The following is a 13,511-nucleotide window of genomic DNA, read 5'->3' on the forward strand; positions in this document are numbered from 1 at the left end:
ACCTGAATTTCTTGAGAGAAGACAAAAGAACATGTTAAACCTGAGAAAGCTGTGTTCTAAATGACTTGAATTCTCCTTGAAATTCTGGCCTGTTGGAAACAGCTGTGCAAGATTTGGTGAATAGAGAAGAAAAACCAATCATTCTCTAAGTGGCATTACTTGTGCTCGAGGTTGCCATTGAGTTCTTCAGTTTTAAAAAGCGGCACTAAACGCTCTCAGCCTATATCAGTATCCTTGTCTGTCTTTCAGAAATAAGCAAGTCCAGGAGCTTAAAATGTCTGCAGCCATGATTCTGGTTGCTTGGTTTGGTTTTTGTCAGAAAGTAGGTGACATTGGTGGTGATGTCCTCTCTGCTATACTGTCAGTGTAACAAAATACTGTTTTACCTTAGCCTTGACTTCCCCCTACCTTCTTCTCCCTCACCCCCGGAAGGTCTTACCTGCTCTAACCGAGGTCTCTTGTTTTCAAGCAGACAAAGGTATCAATACATGTCACAGAACTTGTCACAGAAATAGCTTTTGTAAGAAATCCTAAAGAGCATTTTCATATGAAGACAGTTGCTGACCTGGGCCTTTGGATATAAATACCCTGTGGATAAGCAATTGAAGAAAGGAAAGTGAAGGGATTAATAAACAGGGCAAGTTTGCTTATCAGACACCTTTGGAGAGTGTGGGATGTCTTAAGTCTTCATTCTGCGTGTCCCTACAGCTGTAGCTTCTTGTAAACTGTTTTATGTCTCATTGATCTTGTTCCAACTGGTGAAATTCAGGTGTCACTGAGGGCTGTTTAAAAATGTTTTCTGACCTAGAGGAGTACAGAGATTTTGAGACTTCTCTTGAGATGTATTAAGAAAATCTCTCCATCACGCTTTTGTCTTCAGTCATCCAATGGAAAACGTTGACAGAACTCAGCTTGATGAGAGCCTTACTGGGTGTATACTCTAAAAGTACTTACAAAATAAGAATTCCATGTTTATTGGATGTCAGTATTATTTTCCAGTGCTGTCATAACCTGCTGGAAGGTTCAATAGCATATATTTTAAGACTGCTAGTACAGTTTTCTGGTCAATGTTGACACTTTACCTTGCCAGGATGAGGAATGTTTCATGGACTGAGGAAGAAAAGGTATTAGGAGAAATCTCTTGAATATCCTTGCACTTTCCTTAATTCTCTACAGTCGTCAAGCCTGCCTCAGCAAGCAGCTTGTTAAAGTAACTTTCTTTGAGTGAGTGAGTCAAAGGGGGCTGCTATTTGAAACACTAACACTGCGGTTGCCACAAGGGGATATCTTTCACCTGGTAAGCCTCAAGAACCTGCTTCTGACCTCTGCAAAGAGGATATGAGTCATTTATGGGGATTAAACAAAGCATGCCTATGAAACTGGCAAGTAAGAAACATTTTCTCTTCAGAGCTTCCAAACCAGTAGACAATGGAGTTGTTATTCAGAATGAACGTTCTAAGTATTTTAAAATAACTAGTGTCCTGTTTAAAATCAGGCCTTTTTTTGTAGCAGACTTTGAAAAGACTTAAGCTGCGTGCTTTTAGTATTTCCTGAAACATTCAAATAGAACTCATGGAATATAACTAGCTAAACTCCATGGTATTTAAGGTACTAAAACTGAACATAATTAATACCTATTATAGCTTGTTAAGGTAGTGTTTCTCCCCTTCGTAGACGGGAATCTCCGTGGAAAAATCTGCTTGCTTCTGAAAACAGGTTCTATGATTCATTAAACAGGTATCATCCTGTTGGGATTTGAGACTTTGTAATAACCATTTTGACCAGTTCAGGGTTGGACTTTTCCTACATGGATTGGTAATCACCACAGGCATGACCAGGTTCCTCTTCACATTTTGTTCAGTTGAGCCCATTTTTAGACTGGTTAAAAGCAGATGGTGCCAAAGGCAAATTGAGATGGCTTGAGAACCAGCTATGAATTCATATTAAATACTGGTTTTCTGGCAGACACCACCTGCAAAAGTTCAAATTCCTGTTGGATGTGCCAAGATTTTGTGAACCTTTTGCAGAGTTTTGAGAATCAGGTTTCCAAAAATGTAAGTTTAAGTGCACAGGAATAGCAATTAATTTTCCAGGTGAGTTTTCACATCAATTTTTCACAAATTAAGTAAAGATAAGCAATAGATTTTGCTGAACTTAAGCATTGGAAAGGGATTAAAAAAAAAAGGACTTGTTAAACATAAATTTATGTTTCTGTTAGGAACATATTCACAAATTAAATTAGCATCATGTACATTTTAAGCTGTAGATCTCAGTTTCACTCTCTGTAACAGTAGTCATAAAATACTGACATCGAAAGCTTTCAGGTTTTAAGAGCTTTCCACAGGTAAACGTGTTACAGAGCCCCTCAGAATTACTGAGTCAGATTCCAGCTTTGTTTTTCATGAAGGCAGTCATTGTGGTGACTACTTAATCTTTTGTATGAAAAGTTCCCCTTCTAGCTACTTACCTTGGGTGGTGTATTCTGCATGTTGGCATGAATAAAATCTTTATCTTGCATGCTTGATTTAAGGTGTTCTAGGGCCTATTGAGGTTGCCTCACTCAACTGTTAGGCAATGCTATGAAAAACCACACGGGAGAGCTCTTTAGCCACTTAAGGTTCCAATGGTTGGGATGTTTCATTTACTAAATTTCAACACTTAGTATATTACTTAATGGCAACTGCAGTCACCATTAATGTTTCTTCTGAGCAAGCCGAAGAAGGAAGAAAGGATAATTTGGGGGGGAAGAAAGCTAGAATTGCCCGAGATTAAAAATTATCTAGTTCACAAATTACAGTCTTTCATATTTGACTGAATGAAGACTGTCTTGAATTTTGGAAAGCAAAAATGGAATACGTTCTTAAGAATGAGTGGTAGAGTTTATAAACAGGGTTTCCTGTTGAGCTCTTTGTAGATAGCAAGAGTATACGGCATATGATTGGTAAAGCTGTCTTTTTTTATTCTAAAGATCTGAAGTAAAAGAAACAAGACAGTCTAGCTGGGGAGAGCTATTCTTTAAAATTTCATTAAAATATTAGTCATAAGTAATTTTATTAAAATATTGAAGTATATTCTTGTTTGGGTTCTTCCATTAAGGCGTGTAGTAGGTCTTTGTTATCGCTTCTCAGGAATTGCATTTGGGAGGACACTAATTCTTTTTTCAGTCACATTGGTTATATGTTGTAATGCCATAATGTGTATGGGAACAAAGTGATTGTGAGTGGAAATGGTCAGAACCTATACATGGAGAAACTGAAAAACTCAAGCTATCCTACTTGGAGTAAGTCAGTGTTCACAGTTTCAGGTGTAAACTGCAAGTAACAGTTTAAATATCGGGTATGCAATGAAGTAGCAATTGCCAAAGATGTCATCTTGATGAATGTTTTTGAGCCAGGAATTCTTTCACAAGGTACTAAGCACTATCAGTATCTAAAGAGTTCTGTAAAAGATCTCAAACTGTGGTTTGTCTTCATAGCATTAGCACACGCTGTAGACCTTTTGGTGGTTACAAGGTGAATTCTATTTTCCAGCTTCTTCAACTATCAAGTTATTGAATATTTTATCTTCTGTCTTACTCGGTGGATCGTGTATTTCATTTCGGTGTGTTTCAAGCAATAATAACAACGTCAGCAATTTCTCTCATGGAACTGAGGTTTAGATTCTGTAAATAGCTGTAGCGACAGACTGTTGTGATCCCAAGGGGAGAACCAAGCTGGTGTAACAGCACGGGATGTTCCTGCACCTCTGCTTTGATGCACAGTCCTGCAGCAATGGGACACTTACACATTCCTTTCTGCTGACTCGTTCTGCATGGTTAATTACTGGCAGTTTTTCCCCTAAATAGATACCACTAGGCTTAACATAGCTAACTTGCCAGTGCACAGAAATGATCATGAAGGGGTAAAACAGTTGTTGAGAGGTTTCTACCACCTGCACAGGAGTTACTGCCTTTGAAAAGATGGATGGGCTCAGGTGTACCAATTTAAAATGTCCTGTCACCAGATAGCTTGATAGCTACGAGAGTGTATGAAGGTTTTCATGAATTTTTTGAATGTGCTAGGCTCTCCAGTGACACAAACATGACCTGTTACAGGTTAGGGGGAGATAAAATAGGCAACTCTTCTGTCCCATATTGATTATTAACATTTTTCATGCTGGAAACCTACAAGAGGTGAAAGTATCTGCTGGAGAGCACAAACCTGAGAAAGTTTCTCTAATATCAAAACGACTTTGTAGTGTGGATGCCCTTTTCTGTTGGGAGTCACATTTTGAGTGCTTTGCTTCAGTTAGCAAATCAGAAAATAGTCCATTCAGGTTATAAAAGTCATCAAGACAATCCCGTATGAGGGTCATTCTGCTCATACTGAACAAAGACAGTGTAATCAGACAATGGAAGCTGAAAGTAGTGGTTTTGTAAAAGCAAAGAAAGAAATATGTTTATAGGTTCACTATTCTTTTCCTTCTGAGTGAGAACAGAGTTTTTTTTTTTGTTAGCTAAATTAAAAATACACAGATGAATGGAAAACAATAAGGCAATGGATGTACTGCTGGTGTACCTCACACATTTGGCTTTATCCTGAAAAAAAAGATAGATTTTTATACTGGGTATTTGGGAGAAGATAAAGTGCAAAACTCTGCTTTTCCTGCTGTTTGCTCTTTTTGTTCCTGGCCACCTTCCATTGTAATAAATAAGGCTGCACCTTCAAGTAATAAATCCAGAAAAATGCAGTGTTTAATGAATTCCTCCTATGTAAGAATTTGGAAGCGAGATCCTGAGTTTAGGCCAGGCTTTTTTGTTCAGTGATGCCGCATACAAGGACAATGAAATAGGACCCAGTTTAACCTACTAATACTGTGCCCTTCCTTAATGTTAGCATTTTGTGATAATTCTAAACAGCGGGGAAACCTCTTGACATGATAAAATTGCTGACAGTTCAACAGCGTCTTTTCGGCTTAACATTTTGTACAGTAATGGAGAGAGGATGTTAGCCAAGGTGTAAAAAGTAATTAAGAACTTCCCTCCCTCTTTCTCCCACCCCATCGATCCATCCATCCATCCCTGCTTTGGAGAACCATTTCTGTATTCCCGCTGTTAGCATCTAGGTTCTGTCTCTGCTCATAGCTGTAGGTATACAAGGCCCTGTGGAAGCGTAGTAAGTTCAGGAGTCTGAGTTATGCCTGGTATAGGCAGGAGGGGATCAGAAAAGAGAAGTGAGAAGGCAGAGGACTCCCTTCTTCTGCAACATGTCTTAAAAATGCAAGGTGATCCCAGAAAGCAAGTTTTTGATGTCTTAGAGTATTACATAAGCAAACATTGAACATGACATAGTCCAAAACACTGTAACTTCCTCTCAAGTATTATCTTATAAATCTTGCTGCTCTTACAATATTTGCTTTCAGTAGCTTTAGAAAGCAAGTCATAGAATAATTTAGGTTGGAAGGGAGTTAGATGAGGTTGCTCAGCCATGTCCTGTCAAATGTTGAAAATCTGCCAGATTGATTCCACAGCATTTATGCAGTTACAGCATCAACATGTAGTCATTAGTTAGTGGGAGTGTTTCTTTGAGAGGGCCTCTTTTGAAATGAGTAAGCAGCTGAAAAGGGAGAAGGGAAAGTATTTTGACATTGGAAGGCGTTCAGCTTTTCATGCCTGTTATGAAAAAAACACTGACAGTGAAATCTGTCCGCTACTTGAAAAGTTCTTGGTTTGAACTAATAACTCTTATGGTAATTTGTATTTCCAGTGTGTGGAAAATGTTCTTGGTTGTTGCTTTCTATTCTGTGTGGAATTTGGGTCTGCCTGACTTTCCCACCCTCCCACTCCCAACATATTTTTTTTCATTCTGATTCTTTACTGGTTTTGGTAGACGAATGTTAGCAAGTTTGATGGGGAAGTCCTATGTATCCTGTAATGAGTGACCAGTAATTCATGGATGTGTTTTTGTACTGCAGACCAAAATCTACACCAACGGGGCAACCCAGTGCCAATGGAGTACAGTCAGAAGGTCTAGATTATGACAGATTGAAGCAGGTATGTATATAATGCTTTGAATAGAAAACTTGAGTATAAGGACTTGTAGCTGTCCAATACCAGTTTATAACTGTTTTGTTAACTAGTTCCGAACTAAAATAATGATTTAGTAATTATTAGTCGTTTTTCCCCAGACATGTTTCAGTATTTAAGAGCTTTAACTTGTAGGATGCTTTTGCATTAGGCGGCACACGCAAGATGGTGTTGATACTATGGATGGAACTGTGAAACTGGTTTGCCTGGAAAACCTTTCCTTTTCTTCTCTCTACTCAAACAAGCAAACAAACAAACAACAAGCCCTCAGAGCATTTCTAGCAGAACAAGTATCACCATGTTTTAGATCGGATGTGAGCACCCGTGGTCATGAGTTTGGTGATGAAAGAACATCCAGTGATACCACCTTTTGTCCAGCTATCCTGGCTAAGAGCAGAGGAGAGTTTTGTGGGAAGAAGGCAGCAGCCGCCTGCTGTTAGATGAGGAAAAGACGTTATGGGATGCTTTGGAAATTGTTTGGTAACAGTTACCTGTAGGTGACAGGCCTTCGTGAAGTACATTTGCCAAACAGACCAACCTGTGCAACCAGAGGCTCAGTAAGGGATGTCTTGTGGCTTGTGTGAAGGCAGGAGCTGTCATTTAAGAGTGTTGATGATCTGCAGACTGAGCAGACATTGCACGCTCCTAAGAACAGGAGTCCCCAGCGGAGCAAGTGAGTGTCAGGTATTTGTGTTCCTCTGACCCTTGAGAAGTCCCCTGTTGCTGAGGAAGTCCTAAGGTGGCAGGTGCCTTAGGTGGCAGTCTTGAGGACACGTGGTATGGTGGAGGTAGCTGGTCTGCTGATGGCTTGGGCAAAAGTGGTAGTGCGCTTTCTCAGTGCCAGTCTGAGTTGTGTGGTATGGGGAGTCATGTTTGAGGTCTTAGCACCGTGTTTTGGCCATATTTGTCTGTGCTGAGCTAGCGGAAGCTCCTTTTCTTGGGGAGCATGTTGAGATGGTTCTAGTTACTTTTCTGGCAGATACTGAGTACGCAGTGTATTGCGGGTGGGATTTGCCCCTTTTTCCAGGAAAGGCTCTGCTGAAGCCAGATCCCTGTCCTTAAAAAGGGGAGTGATGTGCTTGCTATTGCAGGGGAATTGTGAGTTGAATTGTGGAGTTGGAGGTGAGGGATCTTCCTCAAGAACTATTTGGATCAGTGGTCCCTGAGTGGGGAGGGAGGTTCGTGGGCCGGGGAGGTGGGGGCACCTCAGCGGTTGCTTCTAGAGTGGAGGGGTCCAGCTTGGTGGTTGGTTCTAGAGCAGAGGGGTCAGATCAGTGGTTGGTTCTAGGCAGGTGGGGTGGTGCCCTAGCTCAGTGTTTGGTCCTAGAACTGAGGGGTCAGATCGGTGGATGGCTCTAGAGCAGGGGTCCCAGCTCAGTGCATTGTTCTGGAGCAGAGGGCCCAGCTCAGCCATTTCCAGAGTCTGTTCTAGCTCAGTTGTTGGTTCTAGGGTGGGTTGTGGCCTATGGGCCACAAGTTCAAGGGGTGCTCCTGTTTTGTCATCTCATGAGGATTTGTGGTACTCTTGCTAAAGCTTCTATGAAATGCTGGTGATGACAGTAGTCTGGCTGCTTTCTTTTTTTTCTTCTGTGTGTGTTTTTTTTTTTTTCCCCTGGGTTGCTTTTTTTTTCTTCTCTGTGGTTCTTTTGAGTTGAAGGCACAGAGGATGGGGATCCTATCACCCCATAAAGCACAGCTCTCCCGAGTTTCCAGCACGGTGTTGCTCACTGCCTCTGTTAAGATTCTTTTCTCCGGAGGCACAACCATCTCACACTCTATTTCTACTGGATACGTGGCAGGATCTTACTTGCTGCTGCCCTTCCCAGCAACTGGTGGCCATGCTCCTGCTCCAGGGCTTCTTGCCACTTGTCCAAGAGTCCTGTCTAACACTTGGCGCACTGGGAGACCTACCTTGGCAGCTTTTGTACATGCTCTTATGCCAGGAATGACTTCAGGCAGGGAAGTGTGTCCATGTTTGTGTCTTCCACCAACAGCTCATAAAGGACTCAACAAGCGTAGTGTACACTGGAGTAATTGCACGCTCCGTTGCAAACAGCATGCTAACCCCAAAGCTGAAACAGAAACAGCTGAAATCTGGATAAGTTTTCTGCTGACTACAGATTTGGCCAGGAGGTGACAGTCTCCCCTGCAGAAACAGACACTACCCCTCATTCTACTTTTAAAAACATTGCCACCAAATCACCAGTTAATATCACTTAGATGAAAGGATGGAGAAAACAGCAAGCGGGGGGCAGCACTTCACTCCATCACCTTCATTCCCAAGTATTCCACTTTGGCAACTGGGAATACATTGATAACTCGATTCCCTGCCCCCCCCTTTTTTTTTTTTTTCTTTGAATATTTCCTTGGCTGGCATTTTTTAGTTAGGTACTTTTTTTGCATTCCTAACTTCAGCATGTCCCTTCTCCTCTCGTAAGTTCTACAAGAATCAATTTGTAGGACTTCTGCAGAAGGCTGTTTGGTTTTTGTGGGTTTTTTTTCATTGTACCTGCATTAAGAATGTTTTAGGGATGCTTTAGGTTTGGGGAATTAACTTGGAAGATAAAGGCTGGGTTACAGATTTCAGAAGGGTTAAAGGTTGGAAGAATTTCAGATTTCTCTCTGCAGAAAATTACAGGTGGCAAAACTAGTCCGTTCGTGTTGCAAAACTAACCTACTATTTATGCTCTGACACCATAGGACATTTTAGATGAAATGAGGAAGGAGTTAACGAAATTAAAGGAAGAACTCATTGAAGGTAGGTATCAGTCTGCTGCTGTTGTTCAGTCTTGCAGTAAGTAGCTACAATTGCACAGCAATGTAAATATAACATGTTTCTAAGCCAGAGAATATTGGTAAAGTAGCTTTGTTGTTAGTCTGGTCGCATATTGCCATTTGTGCCAGACCTGTTCTGATCGATGTGCTTGTATGTTTTATCTCCTGTGCTTTTTTGTTCTAATAGCACATTGACACCAAATAGCGTCTTGTAAAAGTGGTTGAAGGGATGTTGTATTTGAGTGATTTGCAGTTATCCTTGTATCACGTGGTGTTAGGTGGGTTATTTTTAAATAACCCAGAGCTTCTGAGGTGCATAGTTCAAAACTCGGTAATATTCAGACTAGAATTGTGCTTTCAGTCTTTTCCTCTTTGGTCTGTAATGTAAGAATCAAAGAAAAGAACTCTGACAATTTTTATTTTTATTTTAACAGAAGATATTTTACTGTGTAGTCTTCTGTAAGTAAGGGAAATTATTGAGAAAGAATAATCTTAAAGGTCGACCAGTCAAGAAATAAATAAAATTCTGCTTTTAGTGCTGTGTGTACTTTTTTGCTTTGTGGAAAGTACCAACATAAAGTACGGAACAAAACCAAAAAAAATTAATATAATTTAGTGATGGTTTTTGTCAGAGTTAGGTTGATGGTTGGACTAGATGATCTGAAAGGTCCCTTTCAACCTAGGCAATTCTGTCATTCTTATATTAAACTGATACCACTGCTGGTAAAATATATGTCATCTACTGATGTCATAGAAAAAAGAGCCGGCTGGTTTTGGGCTGCAGAGAATGCGGTGCTTTGCCCTGTATTTTGGCTCTGCTGTGTACCGCAGCCTTTTAGAACAGTGCGATGCAAACAAGGGAGGGCACTGAGGCTGCTCTTAAACCAAAAAAAAATAAAATAAATGAACCCACACATATACTCCTTGATAACCCCAGGGGTATAGTGATTGTCATCAGGTAAGGTCATAGACTTGATGGAGAAGCAGAATGTAAAAATAAGACTAACAAAAATTTTACAGTAGTAAAAAGGGTACTGCCTGGTTGAGAATGACACTTGTCTGAAGTCACATGCAGCTATCTTACGTATAGGTTATTCATGTTCCAAGACTGTTGGAGCAGGGGCAGCCTTCTTTAAGGGGTCAGTTGTGTATTCTTGACTTTCTGCCTTGACTTTGTTTGATTTGTTAATTTCTCTCTCTCTCTCTCTCTCTCTCTCTCTCTAGCTATCAGGCAGGAGCTCAGCAAGTCGAATACTGCATAGAAAGACTAGTACTAAGCCGATGTGACTCTTTAACTTGGTATAAAACTGACTACGTTTTGTGAGCTGTTAGAAGAAAACGGAGACAGACACTTGGAAGGAGGGAGAAACAACCTATTCTGAAAAGCTTCAGACACATCACTCTGGTGATATGCTATTCCCCTCCTAGTTTGCAGCTTTTTTCTGACCTTTACAGCAGGGTGGAAAAGACTCTTAAAGTTACTGTAACGATTATGCAGAAATTCCTACACCTATCAGACAAGATCACAGTGCTTTGAAGTCTACTCATGTCAAAATAAAATTGCACATGTTTCAGAATTTGTTGTTAAGACAAAAAAAAAACAGGGAAAAGCTTGGGAAGGCTTTTCAGAGAGGTTTTCTTTATTAATGAAGGAGTTAGCAAGTTATACTGTTGTACTTCAAATGTATCTCAGGTTTGTCTTCCTATCATATCTGATATTTCCATGAATAATTTAAAAGATCAGATGTGTAGAAGTTCAGTTCACAAAACATGGAGCAATTAGAAACGCGTGCTTTTAAAGGGCAATATTTGTAAGTGAATGACCTAGACAGTGCTGACATATCAAGATTTTGGAATTTTATGATAGGAAGCCTCTCTAGTTAGCCTTCATGCAATTTTATAGGAAAACTAAAAAAGCAAATACAGTCCAGAGTTTAAAGATGTAGATGCCTTCCTACATTGTTACGATGCTTTACCAAATCTAAGACTTCTACATAATGCGAATCAGCAGTCAAATGTAAATCATTAGTATGTTGTAGATTTACAGTAGATTTTGGGGCTTTTTTTAGATTTATGCATGTGGACATTTTTGTAATGTAACACAACACAGCCAGCTTTTTAATTAAAAGAAAAATTGCATGTCACAGAGTAGCCTTTTCATTTGTAAGGCTTAATTTATGCCCAGAAAGAGGCGGGATGAGGGAGGGGGAAGGTGACACATTTTTATTACTTTCTACACTTTTTCTTCATCTTACATGCATGTGTAATAATGAGGAAAACGTGACTTTTACCAGTAACCATGTTAATGGAACCAGGTACTTAATGCTTTTGTATCTTTTTTCAGTTTTCTATTTGAAATTCAGTAATACTTCCATAATGGTTCTGAAACTCCCATGTGAACCTAACTCATTTCTCGGTGAGAGAACAAACATGTAGGCATCTGAATTACTGAGGATGCAGCTGTGTAAGTGCGTTGTCCTTTACCTTTTTACCATGACCCTCTGCTTTGCTCTTTTCTGAGATTCCTTTTTTGATTGTTTAATAAACAGGACAGCAGTTAGTTAGCTTAGAACGATGGAGCATCAGGTCACAGTAAATGTCCCCTTCTCCTCCTAATTTATCTGCCACGCTTCTTCCAAAAGACTCAAAACCAACAAAAAAAACCCCCACAGCTCCACACAACCCAAAGCCTGACAAAGAGCAATGGTATGCCATTGGTTTCGGTCAAGGATTTGAGAATCGTTTTTAGGGGAGATGCTACCTTAGTGTTTCCCAGGGGTTTCAAATTTTATGCTTATAAGTTTGGGTTTTTTTTAATTTTTTTTTAATGTGGTACAGTTCAGTGGAATAGAAATTCTGTGAATTGCATCTGTAATGCTTTGGACAAAGAATATGGATCAAAATCTTCCCTTTTGTTTTGCACTGTCAATTTTTCTGAGCCGTAACAGTGCCGTGTTTGCTTTGGGATCTGTGCTGACCCAGAAGAAAAGTTTACTGACAACTTTTGGAGAGATTAATGCTTCAGCTTAAAAGTATACGCAGCTCCATTGGTAGGGCAAATGCTTTCAACAACATACTGTCTGAAGTGCTGAACACCAAAGCAAAACAGCACTTACAGCTTTGGAAAGGCTTCAATGGGAAATTTTTCTCCAAACGTTTCCTGTTCCTGTAGGTTCAAATTCTAAGGGAAGACTACAGTGGAGATATTGCCTAACTCCATTTATTAACCATTTTTTAAAAACAAAAACGTTTTTCTGCATGCATTTATTGAAGGCATTAAAAAAAAAAATCCGTAGTAAGCTTGTCAAGTACTGTTTTTCTCAAAACAAGAGGAGGCATTTTCATCTTTGTTGATGTAACTTTTTGTTTTACATGGACTTTTTGAGCATTAAGGAAGTTTACCCTTGTCAGAAATCATACTTGATTTGTTTCTAGGAGAGTTCAGGAGTAGCATAGTGGAATAGCGTGAATGGGTGTAAGTGGTCCAAAATTTAAGGCTGAACTACTAGATTGTGCAAGGAACTGGTTTATGCACTAAACGTTTTGTGCCTTGGTCTACAATTAACATGATTTCTGTTTAAAAGAAAAAGGAACAGATGTCGTCTTTTGTGCTGCTTCTACATACATACTTTCTGTAATCCCAAACTGCCGAATTGGTTCTTTCCAGAAAATTGGATCGAATTAAAGATTACTGTAGACATTTCCTGTCCTACTGACAGTTGCACCGTTTCCAGAGATTTCAGTATTGAAAATGAACTGCAGAAGCTAAGATTATTTTGCTTACTGGTAACGAAGTTCTTTAAAAAAACCATATTGTGGTGGTTCTGTGCTTTTGTACAATGGATGTCTTAAGCTGAGGGCAGTTTAAGGGATCCTTTCTAATGCCAGGAAGGCGTTGCTTTCCTCAACACTGTGATCTGACCTGTGATAAACCTGTACTATAGACAAGTGGCTACCAAGTCAACCGCAAACCAACTGAATGTAAAAATCTTAGTGCTGGTGCTGAAATCTCTTCAGATAGTCATAATGATTTCCAGTTCATTGTTTTAAAAAGTTATCGACCATCAAGTGTCAATCAAAGACTGAAGATGATCACTAATGAATGTTGACTTTTCGTGCATTTAGGTTTACCTTCTTTTTAGTTCCTCAGTTCATTCTCTGCTATTTTTATCATATTGTGTCATTTAAAATTTCTTACATGCTAACGTTTTGTTTGAGCGAATGAAATAAAATTGCAATATATACGTGTTGCCACCAGTTATTTCTGGAACTTCGTAGAAGACTCTCCGAGGCATACTACTCAAATTCCCAAAATTCTTAATGACTGTGATCATTCCTTACTCCTTGATTCCACCCTTCCTTTCTGTTTCTCCATCAGAAGATTCAGTAGAGAAAAGCGAAGACTTACCTTACCAAGAATGTAACTGCAGGGACTGTGTGACATCCATGAGCGGTAACTGCTGTACATAAATTCAAATCCATTTAAAATGTATGATTTGATTTACGTTCTCAGACGGCATACATTTCAGTCTCTGTATCCACGGAGAACTTGGGACAGAGGGAGAGGGAAAAACTGGGGGAAAAATAATTGCAGTTAGTCCGACTTTTTCCTCTTGCTGCTTTTATGTTCATGACTTATTTTCAATACTGGTAATCTTTCATGGTAGGTTTT

The 13,511-nt window shown here is 39.7% G+C and overlaps 1 protein-coding gene across 8 annotated transcripts in view; it reads left to right on the top strand.

Annotated features, from left to right (window-relative positions):
• Window positions 1–13,083, top strand: part of ENAH (ENAH actin regulator) — a 99,948-nt gene extending 86,865 nt beyond the window's left edge. For 4 of the 8 annotated variants that reach the window (XM_074579011.1, XM_074579016.1, XM_074579014.1 and 1 more), the window contains 4 exons: window positions 1,675–1,737; window positions 5,953–6,031; window positions 8,765–8,822; window positions 10,064–13,083. In XM_074579011.1, coding sequence (XP_074435112.1) covers window positions 1,675–1,737; window positions 5,953–6,031; window positions 8,765–8,822; window positions 10,064–10,101 — 238 coding nt within the window. In that variant the 3' untranslated portion in view covers window positions 10,102–13,083. The remainder of the gene's footprint in view (window positions 1–1,674; window positions 1,738–5,952; window positions 6,032–8,764; window positions 8,823–10,063) is intronic. The other 4 variants (XM_074579017.1, XM_074579009.1, XM_074579015.1 and 1 more) reach the window with 1 other exon arrangement.
• Window positions 13,084–13,511: the final 428 nt, after the last annotated feature.

The sequence above is a fragment of the Larus michahellis genome, chromosome 3 (assembly GCF_964199755.1).
Source record: "Larus michahellis chromosome 3, bLarMic1.1, whole genome shotgun sequence".
Lineage (NCBI taxonomy): Eukaryota > Metazoa > Chordata > Aves > Charadriiformes > Laridae > Larus > Larus michahellis.